Consider the following 21472-nt stretch of genomic DNA (forward strand, 5'->3'; position numbering starts at 1 on the left):
CCCCCCCCACGCCTGCCGCCCCACTTATAAGATGGCCCTAATCACAGGGATCACTAGTAACAGGAGCCTCCCCGGTATCTCGGTTTACTCTGTAAGAAGAAAAAAATAATTTGTAGAAGAGAAGCCTGTATAAAAGTATGCTAAAAAAAATGCAAATAAAATAGTTAGACCAGGGCTTGATCTAAAGGTGGCCACACAACTTACTATAATCGTACGATAATCGCGGGAAATCTCGCGATCGTACGCTTATTGTAAGGTGTGTGGGAGCCGTGCGACCTCTGCTACTGTAAGGTCGCACGATCTTAGGAACATGTTCGAAAACCCGCCGAAAATCGTACGATTTTCGGCAGGTGTGTAGCATGTTCATAAGATAAAAGCCGAATGTGCCAGTGTGTGCAAGCGCATACTGCCCGTTCTGCATTGCAGTCATCGGAAGCTCGCCCCGCTTGCAGTCATCGCAAGTACGATCTGCCTGTCCGAGATGGGCAGATCGTACGTTTTTTTAATTACCTTACAACCATCGCAAGACAAAAGTCTTGCAATGGTTGTAAGGTGTGTGCCCAGCCTAAGATTCAGTGTTAGAGTTAGCGTCAATGTCAGTGTCAGTGTTGGTGTCAGTTTCTATGTCTCTTATGGAGGCTACATTTTTTTTTAAATATGCACCATTGTTTGTAGGCCATTCTACAAGTACAAATAACAAATAATGCACACACATGTGGTATCTCCATGCACATGAGGAGTAGGAGAACTTATTTTGATTGTTTTTTGGGGGTGGGTTATGATAATGGAAAGAAATATACAGCTAAAGTTTAATTTTTTTTCCTTTTACTATTTTGGGCCAGGTTTTCTTTGAAATTAAAAGTAAACCAGCAGATATCCATTCACAATTACTACTAATAGAAGGACCAATTTGTTCTTGCAAAAACAAGATATAATTCACCTGGATACACTAAGCAGTTGCAAAGATATTACAGTTTTACTATACATGGCATATGCCCGTACACCATACAGTACATGGCAATGTTGCAAAACTGGGTTCAGATCTTTGTTTTACGTTCATCATTAAGGGGTTAAGAAGGTAAAAACATATTATGGAATTGATTTCATAAAGAACCGAGGCTGTTCACTTAGTAAAGTGGATGTTCACAGAACTTTGTAAATAAGCTGAAACATTGTTCGCGTCAATCTTTAAATCATGACCTAGCAAAAATACAGATTTTTGTTTTTACATTTCCTTTATACATAATGATATTCAAAGTTAACACATTCTCACCTTGTTTGCTAACATTTACTTTGTGAACTTACACTCTCCAAAGTAACTAGCCTTAATTGCTTTAGTAAATAGATTGGGTCAATGTACACAGCATAACTGGCTAATAACCACATGGTGCATCAAAAATATCTATTGATATTATTTACATAAAAACACATGTCAAGGAAAAACATGTGCAGTACATATATGCAATACATGCACATTTCTCAATGTTTTGCCCTTAATAGACCCCTTCAACTGCAGAAAAATACCAGAAATGCACTTAGCTATTAACTTTCTATTATGGGATGAGAACACACTGCATTTTTGTAGACTGATTGGTGTCAGCAATGCCAAGTTTTTTTTTGCTAAACTACTTAATCCTTCCCACTGCTTTTATCTCCAAAGCATAGCCACTGATTGTCTTGTAGTTCCAAGATAACAACAGGGAGAGATAAAAAGATTCTTTGAGATTCCCCGGGCAGAAATAACAGGGCACAAGTCATCTCTACATTTCTGACATAAAAAACAGATATTTTTACAGTTAAATACAGTTATAACAAAATGCTTTCAATATAATATTTAAGAGAAGAAAATAGTTAATTGTTAGGATTTCCATACTGGAAGTGTATGTATAACACCAACATTATATTCAAAGCCTCAGATGACAGATTTGCTCTAAAATAATCAAATTAAACATCATCTTATGCCAATGAGTAAATAAAAATGTTATGATGAAAGTAGGCTGCCAATGAAGCATTTAAGTCAATTGTTATGCTTCCTAGAAAAGTAGGACGTGTAGAATGTCCCATGGTTAGCTTGGTGCAGAGTGCTTGGAGGCACTAAGCAGTCAACATGAATATGAATATAAATATGTGATTTGTTTCCACACCAAAAGATATCAACACAACGGCTCATTTTACAAAGAAAAAACATAATACAATGTGACTGACATGAGTTGACATGGCAGCCCAGTGTGGGTTATCAGCTGGTAATATTCTAATTTTAATAATATTAGCATATAAACTCTGTACAATATGTTGAAGCTATGGTCAAGCTCACATTAGAATACTGCAAAATAAAGGTAAAAGGCAAATTTAATGTAGTAAACATGTTAGGTATGACAAGGTGGCTTCAAGTTGTGCTCAGTTCAGCAAAAAGGGGGTTGGCTTGGTAAATGTAGTGATGTTTCACATTGCAAAAAATACCCAATTATGTGCAGGGAAAATGTTAAAAATACCTGCATTGTTGCTTGCACATGATTAGCTGATGAAAAGCATCAGAGCTTCGCCTCATCCACTAAACTGAGAAGAAACTTCTGCAGCAAAGTGCAAATTCTCTTGCAAAGTGAACATCCTATTTGTTTAGTAGAGCAACCCCTTTTTGTCTATATGTATCACCACATGTACAGTGGGTATAGAAAAGAATCACCCCCCTTTCAAATAAACACATTGGGGGGAATTTATCAAAACTGGAGCAGACAAAATGTGGAGCAGATTTGCACTGCAGCCAATCAGCTTCTCTCTCTGATATTCAAATCTTACCTGAGCAAACTGAAGAGAGAAGCTGATTGGTTGCCATAGGCAACTGCTCCAGATTCTGTTTGCTCCAGTTTTGATAAATTCCCCCCATTTTGTTACTTTGCAGTGTGAAATGAAGACAGACACAGTTTTTGTTTTATCCAGCAGTATTTACTTATACAACTTATAACATCCAAGTGAAAGATACAACACCAACATGTCAGAAAAACATAAAAATATGTCAAAAACAAATTTACTAGGTTGGAAAAAGGATCACCCCCTCCTAAAAATGACTTGTAAACTCAAATCAGGTGAAGCTAATCACCTTCTAAATGGCACATAAAACCATTTGACTTTCAACTGTAATCAGCTGTGATCATTTTGATTAGCTCAGCATGAAAAGAGCTTTCCTGGAACATTTCAGTCCCTGGTAGTGCAGCTGAAGCAAACAATCAATATGGGTGGCAAGGCACTGTCAAAAGATCTCTGGGATAAAGTTGTGGACCGGCACAAGTCAGGAGATGGATCAAAAAAAAATTCAAAGGCTTTATCATAGCCTAGAAGCACAGTAGATTAATTTATTAAATTATTATTTAAATTATATGTATTATTATTATTAAATTATTAATAAGTGGAAGGTATTTGGTACAACACAGACCCTCCCTGGATTAGGACGTCACGTAAACTGGATGAAAGAGCCAGGAGAAAACTGGTCAGAGAGGCTACTAAGAGCTCCTCTGAAGCAGTTGCAGGAATTTATGACAAAGAGTGGTCATTGTGTGCATGTGACAACAATATGACAAATTCTCCACAAATGTGGCTTGTATGGGAGGGTTGCAAGAAAAAAGCCACTCCTCAAGAAAGGCCACATGCAGTTACGACTAAGCTTTGCCAAAACGCACCTTGAAGATTCTTTGACCACATAGAAAAAGGTGTTAAGGTCAGATAAGACTAAAATGTAATTGTTTGGCCTCAACACCAAACAATATGTCTAGTGGAAATCCAATACAGCTTACCATCCAAATAACACCATTCCTACAGTAAATCATGGTGGTGGTAATATCCTGTTACAGGGGCGTTTCTCTGCAGCAGGGACTAGAGCACTTGTCAGGGTAGAAGGAAAGATGGATGGGGCAAAATACCGTCAAATTCTTGAGGAAAATCTGCTGCCCTCTGCTAGAAAGTTGTCAATGGGAAGAAGGTTTACCTTCCAACATGACAATGACCCAAACGGTCATCATCAAATTTAACTGAACTTGAGCAGTTCTGCAAATATTGCAAAGTCTGGATGTGCAAAGTTACTAGAGACATATCCCAACAGACTAAAGGCTGTAATTAAAGCAAAAGGTGATTCAACAAAATACTGACACAAGGGGTAAGCCTTTTTCCAACTCAGTGATTCTGTTTTTGTATTTTTCTAAATTTCTTTCTGACATGTTGGTGTTACATCTTTTACTTGGATGTTATAAATAGCAGCTGGATAAAACAAAAACTGTGTCTGTCTTCATTTCATTCTGCAAAGCAACAAAATGTGATTATTTTAAAGGGGGAGTAGGGGGGGGGGTGATTTTTTTCTATACCCACTCTAGATCTATAACACAATTAAATAAGAAGATAGGTATATAAAATGTTATATCTGGATAAAAGATATGAGTATGAATGACTGTATATTATTTTCAGTTATGATGCTTTTGAGCTTTGCACCTAAAAGTATGTATGTAAGGTCACAGCAAACAAGGACGAATGTTACCTTAATTGTAGTAGTGTGTGCTCCAGGGTATTCCTTCTCTTCTAGTGTTGACCAACGCTGTATAAATTTGGCAACTGCTGGATCATCATAGTCTACAATCTGAAATCCTGACACATTAGCTCCTCCAAACTGTATCTTTGATAAATCTCCATCCGTAAAGCCCTGGGTGAAAAATATTCATTTATTAGATTTTCAGATATGCTTTTTCCAACAGCAGAATTTTAATATATTAAAGAGAGTCTCTCATGAGACCTTTAAGGCAAAAAAAAAAAAAAAACACGAATATACTTTGCTCTGTTCCTGCTTGTAAAGCTTTGCAACTTAGGGAAATGTTCATAATAAAGAGATGCAATAACGTCTAGTCATTTATCAGTCAAATATTTTATGTTTTCCACTTGCCTAGAATTGAATCAAGTGAATTAAAAATGTATTTCTTATAATAACATTGTCAAAGAAATAAGTAAGCTATTTATTGTTCCTATAAATCAGCAAATTATACGGATATATTCTCTAGAAGACATTGTATAACCTATTTTAAGATCAGAATTTAACCTTAAACTAATATCATAAAGTGAACATTTGCTACTGTAAAAGGTATAAAGTTGTGTTGGGTGCAGAAAAGTGGGCACTAAGGTCCAAAATTATGGAACACACTGCATCCCACCTCATGCAGCATTGTTTTTTGAATGAGCCTGGGTTTATCTATGCTATCAATGCAGTTAAATATAGATTGTGTGAATAAACCCTACTTTCTAGTTGGGATTATTGCAATATCTCAATTTATTTACTTTTATTTTTTACAGGTATTTATATATTGCAAACAATTTACGCAGCACTTTACATTCACATTAGTCCCTGCCCTCATGGAGCTTACAATCTAAGGTCCCATTCCCACATGCATACATACAGAGCCAACTTAGACCGGAGCAAATTAATCTTCCAGCATGTCTTTTGGAGTGTGGGAGTAAACCAGAGTACCCAGAGAAAGCCTGTGCACTGAGAACATGAAAACTTAACGCAAAGATTCAAACAAGGGACCCCAGTCTCTTTGGATCTCCAAAGCCACCCCAGGCCATCCCCATACACCAAGGATCCTCAAGGGAATGGTACAGTCCAAAGAGAACATAATGTATGACCCATCTCTAAAATCTACACGTACGTGTGAGTACGTGCGACAAAAAGAAGAGCAAAGCAAAACAAAAAAATAAAAAGAGGGTGATTTCATATCATAAAAATGAAGAGAACCATCAGCAATCCATCAACAGTGGAAGCAAGGAAAACCCAGAGTGAAAAAAGAAAACCAAAAGAGATAGCACAAAAGAAATGGAGCACAAACAAGAGACATAGGAGAAACAAAATATGCAGAGAATGACCTGAACTTGCAGTCCTGCAGACCCTGTTATGCCATCAAAGTGAGAGCAAGGAGTGGTTCAAATTCAAATGGCAGTTATATTCCAATCAGGGGGACCACATTTTATGGAATTTAGAATGGGAATCAGTCAAGATAGCCAAAAGCTATCGTTAACGTTGTTTGTTTCCACGCCTTAGCAATAGTTTGGCAAGCAGCTAGAAAGGTAAAAGTGACCATCTGTCTACTATACTTAGGGAGATGCAAAACGGGCCTGTTGAGTTGGGCTTCCCAAAGGATATAAATCATAATACAGCACAATTCAGACTTAATTAAATTGTATACCCTTATCAGGAGTTTCTGTGCCCTTGGGTACTGCCGCCATATGCAAAAAAGCAAGCCTTAAGTATTACAGCCTCTAAACCATAAAGGTAAAGTACCAGGTGCAGATTCAGATCAGGTCTATCAGGTGTTAAATACCATCGAAACAATACCCTGTGCATATTCTCTACAGCCAAAACATTAGGAGAACATTTAGCTGTGGCAGCCTAGATCTTCCTCCATTCAGTCATGTCTAAGGATTCACCCAAGTCCTTTTCCCATTAACACATGTAAGTAAATTTGGGCACGTTCATCTGGGACAGACTTTGCTTCTTTACTGCAATGTCTGGTTTAATGATTGATTTAACTGGACTCTGAGGATTTCGGTTATTCCCATATACTGACTCACCAGAAGCTGGACAGTTCAGATATATGAGAACTTGTTTTTGGCTGCACCAGTAATGATTTAGGAGATTTTAAGAGATTTAATTGGGAACTCCAGGATTTTGACAAATTAACCACTGCAGTGGGGGTACCCCTGCACTGCAATGGTTAACTGCTCCTTGTGTCTAGGGGGAGAAAATAAAGAAGTATTGCCCTGATCCTCTGCCTGGTCCCTGTGGCCTCTTCTCCCCTGGGATCCGACAGTCTAAGGATCTACTGTATGATGTCATCATATCTAATACAGGTCTATTAGACATGAGGACGCTGAGGGACATACCACAGCCAGAGTGGAGGGGGAGAGAGGTAAGCAGACACTGCTGCAAGCTGAGGATCAGATGAGAATATCTTCTTTATTTTCACCCCTAAGGAAAAACGAACAGCTACCTTGCAGTATAGGGGTAGCCCCACTGCAAGAGTATTTTTTTTAAAAAATCCTGGAGTTATTCTTTAAGTATTTGATGGCAGTCACCTGGATAAGCTTGATCTACTAAGGAGAATTGTAGTAGCTCAGTCCTACCAGTAAACATGGTTGCTAAGGAGATTAAAACTGCCAGTGTAACCCATGCCTTATATAGTATGTATTATATTCAAGGTGGCAAATCCTTTCACAGTCAGTTATTTTGTGATATTCATTGTATTTAATCCGAATCACTTCAATTACTTTACGAAATCCGGCATCATTCTGGGAATAGAGCATACCATGATGTCGTCATGACGATAAAATGTGATTCCTTCCAAATTGGTGGATACTTAAATATATATATATATATTGTATATTGATGTAGTAAGTCTCAGTTTTGTAAATCGTCACACACGGACTACACCTTTTTTAAATTATGTCAGGTTTCATTAGAATAGACATTTACTAGTACATGAAAATATGGCTATTCTAAAGATTTGTTTGTGCATTTGATTTTTCCACTGCATAGCATGGCGCAGTGCTCAGTGAGCTGGAGGCCACATATTTTAGCGTGCTTCTCTAACTGTCCCATCTGCAGTGGGAAATATATGCCAAGAGTAGTAGAGTAACCAATAAATCATGGAGACAGATTTTGGCATGAGATTTTTCTTGCTATGAAATTCATCATACATCATAGAAAGCCATTGCTTTATGGCAAGGTTTGCACTTTCATTGACTAGAATGGAACCACAAATGTAAAACCAGCTGCAAGACATCTTAGTTATACTACATAAAATAATGTACAAAAGAAAAGAACACTACTGCTCATTTATATGATCTCTCTCTCTCTCTCTCTCTCTCTCTGTAAGTAAATCTGAGGCTATCGGAATAGTTATATAGCACCTTCGAAGAGACTTTTAGAACATCGGGATGGATTTCAGTCCATCAGGTGAGGAAAATAACAGTGACATTAAGTTCTTAGTGAAATGCCGCCTTCACTGCACTCAGCACAGTGTCATGAACTCATACATTCCCTGTGCTTGCTCATGTGAAAACACAGATCACATGATGAAGGGCAGAGGATGTAGAGGGATGCATCACTGTGCTACGTGTCTGTACTCAGCTTACTATTAAATCGCCTGTGGTAACAGTTGTGATTTGAAAGCACCTCCCCGCTGTAATTTGTGCAAGCAAGTATTTGTGGGGTAACAAAGGGTGATCAAGTAAGGTTCGAAGGAAGGCCTAGTTCAAACTTTGCATTGACGAGTCCACTTCTATAGGTACACTAGGCTGTATATATAAAATATCACTAGGTCACGCAGTGAAAGCAGATGTTTGACAAAATAAGAATTATTATGTTCTAAACTGCTTACTGACACACAGGTTGGGAAGGGTGTGTGACTGTTTGCTGTGTTGGTGCAACAATTCTTTAATACACTGGGCTTTCCTGGACAACAACTGGGCAAACTAAAAGTAATACTTGTGACTATGAATTTGTTTTGATAATGAGTATAATCCATATTAGCATTCTGACTATTTCTGTTCAAGAACTATTTAAGTTAAAGGATAAGTCTACTGTTTACACAAATGCTCTCCTTGTTCTACTGATGAAAATGTATGAATAAATATGAGAATACAGACATCAGATCAGCCACTCATCTCTGCCAGGCATGTGAGCATGTGCCAGCAAAAGTCCATTAAAAAGGTTGATATAGATGTGACCCTCCACTTGACTTGTGGATACAAATGTGGCCCTTGGATACCACTGGACTAGGTTCTGCCAGAGTGGCATTCACAAAGTAGGCATGTTTGGTGTTTCAGTTATGTCACCAGAGAAGTATTATTTGGTTCTGAAAATATGAATCTATTAATTTGATAATCTGATTGTTTCACTATTGTAATCAGATCTTCCAAAAATTGTGAGTTGGCATTTTTAGTCATTTTTACTCTACTTTTTTAAAATGATCATGTGCTTTGCCTATGCAAGGCAAAGCCACAGGTTCACTTTAGTTCAGGCCTCTTCATCAGCATATACCTACCTTTCTTTCACTCCCCTGCTGCTCCATTCAGCCCACAGAAGCAAAAGGAAACACTGTGTAAGCTTCGAATCACAAGATCCATCATGAGCACATGACTATGGACTCCATCTGTGACAACACTGATTGACCCAGCACTGTCACATTGTGTAAATCATATGCAGTTCCATACCTGCAATTCTTTGTATTTCCTTCCCAGTGTTGAATGGAGTGGTGGAGGAGCAAAGGAAAGCATATGCTGGGGGTATTTAGGGGGTTAAAGCTAAATTGTGCCCTGCATGGACACAAATGTATTTATGGTGGAGTGAAAAAAGAAAATAGTTATCTTTCTTTGATGTGATCGTATTATGTGTTTGGAGAGAATGCTTTTTTTAATTCAATTTACTCAGAGCATATCACAAACTTGAATGAGTTTGAAGATTTCATTTCAAACCAAAAAATTGATTCACAATTGATGCGTGTAGGTAGCAACTTTACATGCACACAAGACTTTCCCTATTCAACCATGCCTCTGTGCACACTGAAAACACAACCTAAATCTCCACAATGTGCTTTCTGCACAAACAAATGCAAGATGCAGGAGCCTTTTGAAGTTCCCTGAAATCAATGAACAGAATGAATGAACAGATCAATGACTTAAGCTTTTAAAATGCTACCTCAAGCACAGTCTGAATTTCCTACGTTGCTAACAGGTACTGCAGTGCCAACACCTTTAGCCTTCTTTGAAAGGTGGTTGTCAATATACCTGTATGCCTTGGGAGAAACAACTGGTCACAGACTCCAGAGCTTGTATAATAAGTTGTAAGTGGGACAATCTCAACTAGAACCCTAGCAACTAAGATATTTTTAGAGGAAACTCTTTTATTGACAGAACTACTGCTCCTGGTCCCTTAGCAGGATTAAGGAGTGGAGGAATGAATCAAGTATTTGGTTTGTAACTGAGTCTCTTCTGTGTGATCTTTATATGCAGTATGATCCTGTTGCATGGTCTTGTACTGTGGGAGTGATTTACTGCGGACCATCATATGAGTTAAAGTGTATCTATATCCAACACTTTTTTTTAGATTTGAATAGCGTGAGGAAGGTTTAGAATTCCTATCTGGTTTTACTGCAGAAAAATTCCTTTACTTCCTCTTTGGTGAAAAAGGTTGTCCCCAGGACAGGAAGTGAGGGGAGATTTTACTAACACCAATGCAGACAGAAGTATTTTTTTCTTTAGGTTTAGTAAAACCTCTGTTTTAATGTTGTCTATTTCCCAGTTTTAGATTTCTCCTCACTTCCTAGACTGGTTAAGGGTTGTCCCCATAACAGAAAGTGAGGGAAAATCTCTCTAACAGGGCCTCAGATAGTGCAAAACCTGGCAGGGTTCCTAACCTTTCCCCATTCTATCCAAAAATTAAAAAGGCATGGGTATAGATATCCTTCAAGTTACTTTGTTGGGAGTCAAAAACTTAAATGAAAAGCTCCAAATATGCAGCAACAAAAATAAGGATTTAGGAAGTAGAAGTGATTTCTATAATGTGCCAGATGTCCTATAAATTAATAAGGTGATGTTTTAGTTGCAGGTGGAGTCTGGTGGTTAATTCAAATGCTTGCTTCTGAAACTATTTGTGGACAGATATTAGACATAGCTGCTATAGCTCCTCTAAGATATCCATTTTGGTTTGACTGACCTATGATATTCTGCAATATTTTTGCAGCCTGCAATTTTTGATTAAGATTCAATGAATAAATAAAACCAATTAACAAATTAAATCAAGAACCACATACACAATAAGCCACACCTTAAAATTAATAATTAAGTCAAATGTATTTACAGCATTGAACAAGCCCACAAACTAAACCAGCTACCACCCTTCTCTGTGGGTTTACCTGCCCTCTCTGGGATATGGTTAAAACTAGGGATGCACCGATACCGATACATATCGGCGGCGATACTGAGTATTTGCATGAGTACTCGTGCAAATACTCCGATACATAAAACGAGTACCTGTGCAGCGTCCGCCATCTTCAGGGACCCAAATCCGCCGCACACAGGACCTCCATCGCGTCTCCATCGAGTACTCCATCGAGTACTCATGCAAATACTCAGTATCGCCGCCGATATGTATCGGTATCGGTGCATCCCTAGTTTTTAGTCACCAGTCAGGAGTGACTGGTGAGGAAGCCTGTCATCATCCAATCGGCCAATCAGCGGGAGAAGAGGTCAGAATGGAGCAGATGACTAGGCTGTGACACGGAGTGGCTGAAGCAGACGGAGAAGACAACACAGCAGGTTAGTACTGACACACCTCATGGGGCTGGGCACAAAAATGCTGTTTACCGGCAAATATTATTTAAAAAAAAGAAAATAACTATGTAGATATTGCTAACTAAAGCGTGTAGATGAGCACATGTCCAGACTGCAGACCAGAACACAGTGTGGCACAGCTATATCCAATTCTGCATACCTGGCTTTATATTAGAAGAAAATGTAATAATAATATAAAGCCAGTTATACAGAATTGGCTGTAGCTGTGCCACACTGTGTTCTGGTCTGCAGTCTGGACATGTGCTCATCTATTTTCCCCACTAGGGGGATACAAGCCTTAGTTAGCAATGGCATGATAAATATTAATTTCATTATTCAATGTCTTTTTTTTAATATTATAAATGTTATAATATAAAAAAAAGACATTGAATAATGAAATTAATATTTATCATGCCATTGCTAACTAAGGCTTGTATCCCCCTAGTGGGGAAAATAGATTATCACATGTACAGACTCCAGAACAGTGTATTATTGTATAGTGTGGAACAGTTGTATCCAATTCTGCATACCTGGCTTTATATTATAAAGTTCTTATAATATAAAGCCAGGTATGCAGAATTGGATATAGCTGTGCCACACTACAGAGTGTTCATGTTCTTCATAATATTAAGAAACTGACCTAAAATCATGATTTTGTATTGCTTTAGAAAAAATGTGACCTGTCCCTTTAAGAAAAAGTATCGGTAATTGGTATCGGCGAGTACTTGAAAAAAGTATCGGTACTCGTACTCGGCCTTAAAAAAGTGGTATCGGTGCATCCCTAGTTAAAACATACTGCCCAGGCACCTTAGATATGATTGGCTGGAGATCATTATTTTGACTTATGCATGGGTTATACTGTAGATCATTCCAGAACATGCCTGAAAATTGCTGTACAACCCTACAATTGCATTATTGCGTTATTAAAACCTATTTTGGTTAGGGGGATTCTACTAAATATAATTTACTATAGCAGAGGAAAAAGCACAGCAAATGCAATACCCCACAGTCACACCCAACAGGAGCTAACATCTCAGTCAATGAATAAACAGATAGACAAAGCCCAAAATATTAATTAAATCAATGAAAATAATTACAAACAAAACACAGTTGGAAGGATCTCTTCTTGTCTTATAAAGCTAATTTCAGGGCCCACTTGGAGTTTGCCTACTCCTGCACTATGGTGTCTATTTATAAAAAAATTCACAGAGCTAGTTTCCTGCAAATTTCTGTGAACATGCTGTGCGGATAGAGGCAAAAAATTAATGTTCTTAGTATATTTTCTTTTTAAGGTTGAATGTAATATTTGGAAAATACTGCATTATGGCCACTAGATGGAGCTTAAAAGCATAGGAAATAAATACACAGCTGCATCCAGTGGCCATAATGTAGTGTTTTCTGAATATTACAATCAATCTGAAAAGAAAATACAATAGGAATGTTTAATTTTGCCTCCATTCACACAGAAAGAACATTCACAGAGCAGGGTGGATGGCTCTGCAAATTGTTTCTAAATAGAAGCCTATAGGTTGTGCTAAGGCAGTACATTCATTTTGAATGGGCTGTTAATGCACCCTAGTGCACAAAAATTTCTGCACTATTTTTAGCAACACAGTGCATCAAATTACATTCACATCTGTGCATGCAGCAGATGCATTTTTTCTTTATATCTATGTTGGATGCCACTCAAAATAAATGTTACGGCAACACACATATACCCATTTATATATGTTACCATAAAATGCTTACTTTAAAAATAAATCCCATTGACTCAAAATTTTTTGAGAGTTCAAGTCCTAGCACTCGCAAACGTGGTTGCTAAAGTTTCAGTTTAAGCAGTACTGAAAATTGTAACAAGGTAACCCAAGAAGTCATATTAAAGCTTTTTGCTTGCAGATCACACCTTTATATAAGTGCACAATTGCCAGCAAAGTAAATACAATGAATAATACAAATGTTACTTTTTTATATTTAGGTATAAATAATTTTTGCATTATACTCACTAGATTTGCTATGATATAATGGTAACCTTTTACGTGTTTTCCGATGGTGATAACCTAAGAAAAAAAGGAAAAGTTGATGACTATCTACAAATTCATTTGATTTCTGAAAGACATTAAATGTTTGACAATACCTTCTTTAACTTCTTGTTGCACTATATTTTAAATTAACTTTTTTGTTACATTTTTTGTTGTTAGTTTAAGTTTACAATTGTGTAAATGCTTCTCAACTGTACGGCTACTTTTGCCAAATGAGCAAGAATAGGGAAGGACTTCAATCAGGACCCAGATAAAAATGATACCTTGGTCCTCATTGTTGAGTGGGAATTAAGCTAATAACTCAATCCTGTAAAAGAAATAATGGAATGACTAAATATAGCAGCAAAGGCCCTTCATTGTAGTGTAGTAAGGATAAGTAGCTAAACGAAAAAGTGACATTTGCAGTTTTAAAACAAGGTTGTGCACACTACAGAAAAATAACAGTAGCTACTTTGCTGGCATGAAATGCCTGTTTCAGGTAACATGTATCTGTCCAGCGTTTCTACCAACTGGTTAAATTTGTGCCTCTCCAGTTCATGTTTTTCCCTGGTAGACTCGTAGACAATACTGTTATCACTATAGCCCTGTGCCTATAGGTGGCAAAGGCAAATATGGGGATTTTCCTTGGAAGTTTATCACCTACACACCTTTTCGCTATAAAATGTAAAAAATACAAATATATCATATAAGGTGATTTCCACATTGTAACAACTTGCTTAGGACCGGGAAAATGAAAAAAAAGGAAGCTTTATAATTAAAATATTTTTTATAAATTAAATGATCCTAGCAATGATCCTAGGGATATTGCTCTGGGTGCCAAAGGCTGTGTGCTACAGTCTCCAGTGATGAAAACCTTGTGCTAATGGTAGTAGTGATTACTGGTGCATTTTCCATTTTTATTTGATCGCTTTTCTGTTTGGAGAAAAGGGTTTCAAAAGCCTTCCGAAAGGAGTGGACCACAAAGGGGGGCCAACTTCATAAACAACTATTTTTTGGGATAGAATGTCCAACAAGTTCATATAGGTGTGGTAGTTAGGTGGCTCTGTAGTGTATTTCTGAATGGAAGTGCTTCCCTTTGCAAAAAACAATGCCTTCCCTATGCATTGATTAGTTATGTACTGTATCTTAGGCTTATCCATGACATTTTCCAAATGTGTCAGTGAAATCACAGCATTCAATTAATGGTTTTGTTGGCTAGTAAGTATTCAGTAGCATCTGGGCATAAAACAAACCTGATCAACAATATCGTTCACTTTATCCCTCTCACAGTCCAGAATCACTCTCCTTTCCTTTTTTATTTCCAGATCCTGAAAGAGGGAACGGTATGTCTCATCTTTCCGGTCATTGTTAATGTTGCCAACGTTGATTGCTGTCACTTGCCATTTCTTCTCAGCTGCAGAATCCAGCACAGCTTGCAGTGTTGATAAACCTTCAAAGACAAAATATCGGACACAAATACAGTCAAGATCAGCAATAACCCGGGGTGTTTGTATATTTATCTCTTAAAGGCATTCTGACCATGTAGTGCCATGACCAGAGAAAGGAGCTTTGTACTGCAACTACAAATGCATGCATGCAGTCTGTTAATGCTGAATTCCACAAAAACAGCTAAATACATAGCTAAAATATTACTGTATTTATGAACCTTGTACCTGCCAAAAGATTTGTAATTCTGTTCTGCCAATCCTGTGATCCAGGCATGCCTGCCGGAGAGCATAGACAGGTCAGTTTTCTGTATTGCAGTTAAGCAATATGATGTGGTCATCCTGTGAGGCTGCCCTCAGCCTGTGACTAAACATTGATGGACAGGCAAACAATTGATCAGTCAGTTGCTCTCCTCGTGTGAACAGGTTCAAAATGTGAACTTGCCGCACAGTGTAAACCAGTAGAGTTCTGACTGACCAGAAGTGCTGCTCCTTCCTCTCCCAGTGAGAGTTGTGAATAGCAGAGTTCTGCTTTGTAAAAGATTACAGAAGGCTATCTCGACAGATTTAACTATTCATACTAATTCCATATATGAAAATGTAAAAATCTATTTAATGTAACCGAATGAAAGAGTCTTCCCTATGGGAGTGCATGTATTTGTGGCATGAATTTACCTGTGGCAATGTTTTTGAAACTATTAGCAAAAAAGTTTCAGTTTAGACAATAGCTTTGTCCACTCAATAGTATTGACCCTTGTGTGTCTGCTGGTGTCAGTGGTGTTTTATAGACTGCCACAAAAATCTACTATCCTGCCCATATCGGTATTGATGTTGTCAGTTTAAAGCTGTCCAATTAGTTTTCAGACACAGCGGTGTGACACCCATGGTTTAATTTGTTTCTCAGTTTTGAAAGACCAAAGGATGAGCTTGTGGTTACAATTGAACAGAAATTCCTTTTGACATGTAGCCGCAATTTTGTACAAACAATTTTGATTGTTTAATTGATCAGAACTGTGAAACTGTGAAATCTTTTGGGTGGAAGATTGCTTTAGTTAAAAGCTGATGGAAAATTTGCCAACTAAATTACAAATTAGGTTTATTTATCAAGTTAAGTTAGTAAGTTGCATCATATTTGTATCATATTATTGCACTGTGATTGCCTACCATGAGTTACTTAGCAGTTTTCTCTTGGCCTTTTTTCAAAAAGAAATGCTTGAATGTGCCTCTACCCCATTCATGAACAGCTTGGCCAAACAGATCAAAATGTTCGGATTTCAGAAAATATTGAATCTGGACACTAATAAAGTCAATGGGGAAGAAAACTTCTGGTGCTTTATGTGGGCCTCTTGTGGGGGCAACTGCAGTACAGCAGTCAAATGCAAGAAAATGGCATGGAAAGTCGAACACTTGTCCAACATGAACAACATGCTGCTATTAAAAAATAAGGGGGAAATATGTACAGCTTTGTGTGTGTGTGAGGGGGGTGGGGGGGGGGGGGATTTTATGCAGCTTCAATGACAGCATTGGAAAGATGCAAATCTTTCAATTTACAGCTTGTGGGGTCCCTTAAAAAAGAGCTATGGGATAACCTTTTTATCCCATAGTTCTCTTAAGGGTCACGGGAGGACATATACTAACGTCCTCCCGTGACCCAAAGCTCAGTATATAGCAATCTATATACTGAGAGTGCCACAGCCGGGATGGATCCTGACAATACTGTCGAGATCCACCCAGCTGGCTGATTGACAGTGGACTCTGCCTATCTAGAGGCAGAACCAGTTGTGACCGCCCCCTCCCCTGTGCGTTCCTCCAGTCAGTACTGGAGGATTGGAGAGGGGAGGGGGGAATCCCTGAGAGGAGTGGTGACTGACAGTCACCACTCTCTGCAGGGAGGTGATCGGAAAGTGAGCGAGTGATGGTATGTGTTTGCTCACTTCTCGATCTATAGTGCCGACGTGTGACAGTTTCATTGTCACACATTGGCTATAACTATGAGGATGAGTTAAAATCACTCACCTCATAGTTCTCCTTTAAGAATGTATACATAAAATCACTAAGCATAATGTTTTTGCAACTCTTAAAAGTGATTACGTTCATTGGAAGCTCATGCTTTGCTCTTTAAAAAAAAAACTTTCTTTGTACACATTAGCAGCACCTTAAACATGTTTTTAAAGAAACCTCAGTTGAATTAAAAGATGTGTTTCTTGTAGTATAAGCCTAAACTGGTGTTTTTCCTCCGCAGGTACAGGTTGTAAAGTGTGCCCTCACCATGCATGAACGGAAACCAAAGAATAACTGCACTCTGCAAGATACAAACAATGAAACCTGCGTTTATTGATGCAAAATCAAGTGTACATCACAGCAAGCTCCCCAGACAAAAGAGCAAACTCCTCAAAGAGGAGTTTGCTCTTTTGTCTGGGGAGCTTGCTGTGATGTACACTTGAATTTGCATAAATCAGCAGCAGCAACAACTAGCTCTCCCTGCAAACACTCTGTAATCTGTCCATAACTACTCCATGTCTCCTCTAAAACATACAGACAAAAGTCTGCTGGGAACCATGACTTTTATAGGGAAGGAGCTAGCATGATTGGCCCTTCTAAGCCACATGACCATAGTTTAGAGGCCACAAAGTGCATGGATGGTTGCTTTAGACACATAGGGGTCTATTCACAAAGCTGCCGAGGGCAGCCGAGTGAATGACCGATCAGAAGTGAAGTGAGCCAAACACTGTTCGGCTATTCACTTCAGGCTGGTACGGCTGGTACGGCTTGCTTCATGTGGCTTCGGATCAGCCGAACATGCTCAGCATGTTCGGCTGAGTCGCATTAGTTCTCCATTTTCTTGAACCATAAATGACTTGGGTTTGGGTCGAACTCATGCTCAACCCAAACCCAAAGCTCATCTGTACTTCCAAGGTTGCTGGTATCCTTGCAATAAACTTGATACTGTGAATGCTACCTGGGCCCAGGCTTGTCAGCTGCTGCCTGTAGAAAGACTGCAACACCTCTGTTAGACATTCCCTGGAAGTGGTGGTGCTACTGCTGCTGCCTGCTCATCCATTATGGATACCAGAGCTGCAATGAGTAGCAGAGGCATTCCTGCTGGTAAAGGCTTTGTACAAGCACCTTAGAAGAACCTCATTGTATTGACACATTTTGTTTTTTTGTCATTTTGTTAGCATGGATCTGAGGTGGCACCAGAAGGCCCTTGGAGGCGTCTTCCCCAAAACTAAGACAGGCTTCAGAACAGAGGCAGCAGGCCCTTGAAGATCTCTCCAATAATAAAATAAATAAATACATGCATAACACGATCATTTAAATGTTTGAACTTAACATTTTTAAATTGTATCACGTTTTATTAATTTATGTATGTATTCATTTGTGCTTTTATTTATTTATTTATTTATTATTTTAGTTGGTAGAACATGCCAGTGGTGAGTGCTACCTGGGGCCAAGTCTGCCCACTGTAGATTGGTTGCTATAGAGTCCCAGGAAACTATGGGACAGCTAGCCAAAATTTCCCAGGAACATTGCAGATGTTTGGTTTACACGTTCCTGAATCAAATGTATGATATTCGGGTAGAATTATACTTTGACCTGAACATGAGCAGCAATACCATTCCTGAATAGGCCTGACTGCCTTTAAAATGTAAAATACTTAGCTAAAATACTAGCTTTCTGTCATCTAGGTGGGAAGGCCTGTTCTTCTGGTGAAGCCCAAATGTAAATAAGTATCTACATGTTTGCTATAGCATTGTGTTAGAGGCTTATCCTTACAATAAAGCAAGATTACTTACATTGATATTATATAAAACATCGCATAGGGCTGAATCTTTAAGAGAAAATGTGTAAATATGAATTATTTCATGTTGGCCCATGTTTTTACTTTGTGCTGTTTATGTAAATCAGGTCAAGTGAATTGTGTAATTTATATATTGACTCTGTCATCTTTTGGTTTGCAAAATTATATTTATTTTCACTGGCTGCAGTAAAGCATGGAAGCATTAGAAGCTCGGTCAGGGTTTTACTTTTAACTGCTGGAAAAATACCGCAGGGATAGCTTCAGGGACAGCCTTGATGTGTTAAAGTGGTGAACATTATGCTCTGGGACTAACTGCACTGTATCACCTGTCAGACTCTGGTAAGAAGGCTCCAGAGTACTGTGATAGGGGTGGGTACAGAGTCCTCTGTAGTGTCAGCTGGCCAAACTCTGGAGAGTTTGTCATCAGTGGGTTGGGCACTGGGTTGTGTGAGGCACTGTCCTGGAAGGGTCCTTAGCTAAGGACAGGATGGTATGTAAAATCAGGCTGTGTGACTGTTGTAAGACCTCATGGTCTGGATGGTTAGGCTTTTGTGCAGGCAGTGTGCCTGGATGAGGGCTCAGGACTTTAGCCCAGGCCTAAGGGTGTGACTCCCTGTGCAGGCTGTGTCCCTGGAGGCTATGAAGAGATTCTTGCTAGTGTCAAAAAACTGGAAAGAAGTAACACTAGAATATCCTGTTTTGTTAGCTACTATGCTCCAATGAAAGCTCTCTGATGCTCCTGGATGCTGAGAAGCTGTAGGGACCCCTGAAGAGTTTGGATATTCCCACCTGTGCTGTCCTACCAAGTTACAATAAAGAGTTTGGAACTACATCTTTAAGGCTGGACATGCATTAATTTGCAAGATCATGTAAATGAGATTCCTAGAAAAAGGGTAATTTTAGAATTGTAACTCCGAGACCCTTCTTGGGCACTACAGACTTAGAAACATCTGGAAAGTTACCCTAACTCACTCTTGGCATAGGCCTAGGATTTCCCTGTTATGGGTGCAGAGAAGTTTGAAAACTGAGCCATATCTAGAACTGGGGCCTATGAGCAGATGTATACCTTTTACCTTTGCAGTTACTACAACATTTCACAGTAAATAGTTCTGTATAGTCAATCCGTCACCAAAAAGAAAAATCATGTACTTTTTAAGTGATAGTCAGCACCTTATGAATGCATATATCTTTAGTTTAAATTAAAAGTTCCCCCAAATCCTGGGGAAATGCTCCATATACAGTAAACATATTTTCACCATTCCATGTCTCCCAGCATGCTTAGATCATCTGAGGGGTTGTTGGGCAACAGAGGCAGAATCTAAATGTGAATAGATGCTTCCTCTGCTATGATTGCTAGGACCAGTTAAAGTGTATCTAAACCTAAAACCAAAAATATATTGTAGCTTTCCAGGCCTTAAATGTGATTGCTGCATTAATTTTGTTTGCTTGCCATTTTTACTTTATTTTTACTGGATAATCCTGTAAATTACACACTTCCTGTCACTGGGTGTTACACTCACTCCTCCACTGTATCTATAAAGGGATCCATAATTGCCACCTATGAAGGACTTCAGACATTCCTGCCTTTGTTCATCTTCAGTACATTTTTGATGAGAGAATTAGAAGTTTACAAAAGTAAATTAACATTGTTTTATGCTTCCAGGTCAGCTTAAAATAACTGACAAACACACTGCATTTCTGGCAAGATGAGTACATATTTGTGTACTTGCTGACACTGTTTTTAGCTTGAAAACTGATGCAGCCACATCATCTAAGGACCGGTAATCTGAAATATAAGATTTCTGTCCTTGGGTTTAGTTATGCTTTAAAGTGTATTTCCACTTTTGCAGCCAAACTGGGATAACACCTACTTTGTTATATTTGTTTCCATTCACATAGCATAATAATAAAAAAAAAAACTTTTTAGATGCTCCTTGCTGAAAACTCCAGGACTGAAAAATCCTACTTAGTTCTCCCTGTTTGTCGTAATTATCCCTGTCTCTATTGTGCAGATTCTCTATTATCAGTTGTAAACTAGTTGTGCATGACTGTCTGTCCAAACAAAGGGTTTAAGATCTCAAAGCATTGTATGGTAATGCACTTTTAAAAAATAATGTCCCTCAGGCTGTCCCCTTATCTGCACATTGCCATATATTCAAGGCAGTAGAAGCTCCCTATAGTGTTATGTGTGTAATCCTAATCAAAAGAAACAGGTAAAAAGTAAGTAAGAAGTATTTTAAAATAATTTTTATGTATGCCATGTGAATAAGAAGACATAACAAACATATAGTGGGAGTTTCTCAAATTTGACTGCAAGTGAAAATACACTTTAAGCCACAGTATTTGCAGGAGGCCAACATTGCATTCTCAGATTCAGCTTCTCTGTAAGGTCATGAAAACCACCACCAGGAGGGGCAGAAGTGATAGTGTACCTGATGGTTTTTGATTGTGCAGGAAACACCTCCTGGGGTTGGGAATCCCTGGGCTAATCCAACTGTTCTCTGATGGCAATGGTTTCTTTTAAAGGATCATTGAATATATTTCTCAGTTAAATCTATTTTTATGAAAAGTAAGAAGAGATAATACTGATATTATCATCTTTTAGCAGCACCCCAGCCCAGCTGATTAATAAAATACGATAGATATTGAGGCAGTGATGCAGTTCTATTTTTAACACATTTAATTAGGATGGTTGTCAGTTTGGAAAAGAAGATTTATAAATGGAATGCTTTTAACAGTCTCCTCTATGTTAATCAGCCTTTGTTGTCTTTGCAATGAATGCATTGCAGCACATTTTATAGCCTTATTTGCATTTTAAGTAAAAGACAGACCTGACAAGAAACAAT

The 21472-nt window shown here is 38.4% G+C and overlaps 1 protein-coding gene across 5 annotated transcripts in view; it reads right to left on the reverse strand.

Annotated features, from left to right (window-relative positions):
• The window catches only part of GRIA2 (glutamate ionotropic receptor AMPA type subunit 2), a 158751-nt gene that overhangs the window by 53552 nt on the left and 83727 nt on the right, over positions 1 to 21472 (reverse strand). For all 5 annotated transcript variants that reach the window (XM_018569284.1, XM_018569286.1, XM_018569285.1 and 2 more), the window contains exons 4-6: positions 14633 to 14829; positions 13365 to 13418; positions 4523 to 4684 (exon numbers count right to left, since the gene is read on the reverse strand). In XM_018569284.1, the coding sequence (XP_018424786.1) occupies positions 4523 to 4684; positions 13365 to 13418; positions 14633 to 14829 (413 nt within the window). The remainder of the gene's footprint in view (positions 1 to 4522; positions 4685 to 13364; positions 13419 to 14632; positions 14830 to 21472) is intronic.

The sequence above is a fragment of the Nanorana parkeri genome, unplaced genomic scaffold (genome assembly GCF_000935625.1).
Source record: "Nanorana parkeri isolate BGI_ZX_2015 unplaced genomic scaffold, ASM93562v1 scaffold1317, whole genome shotgun sequence".
Classification (NCBI taxonomy): domain Eukaryota; kingdom Metazoa; phylum Chordata; class Amphibia; order Anura; family Dicroglossidae; genus Nanorana; species Nanorana parkeri.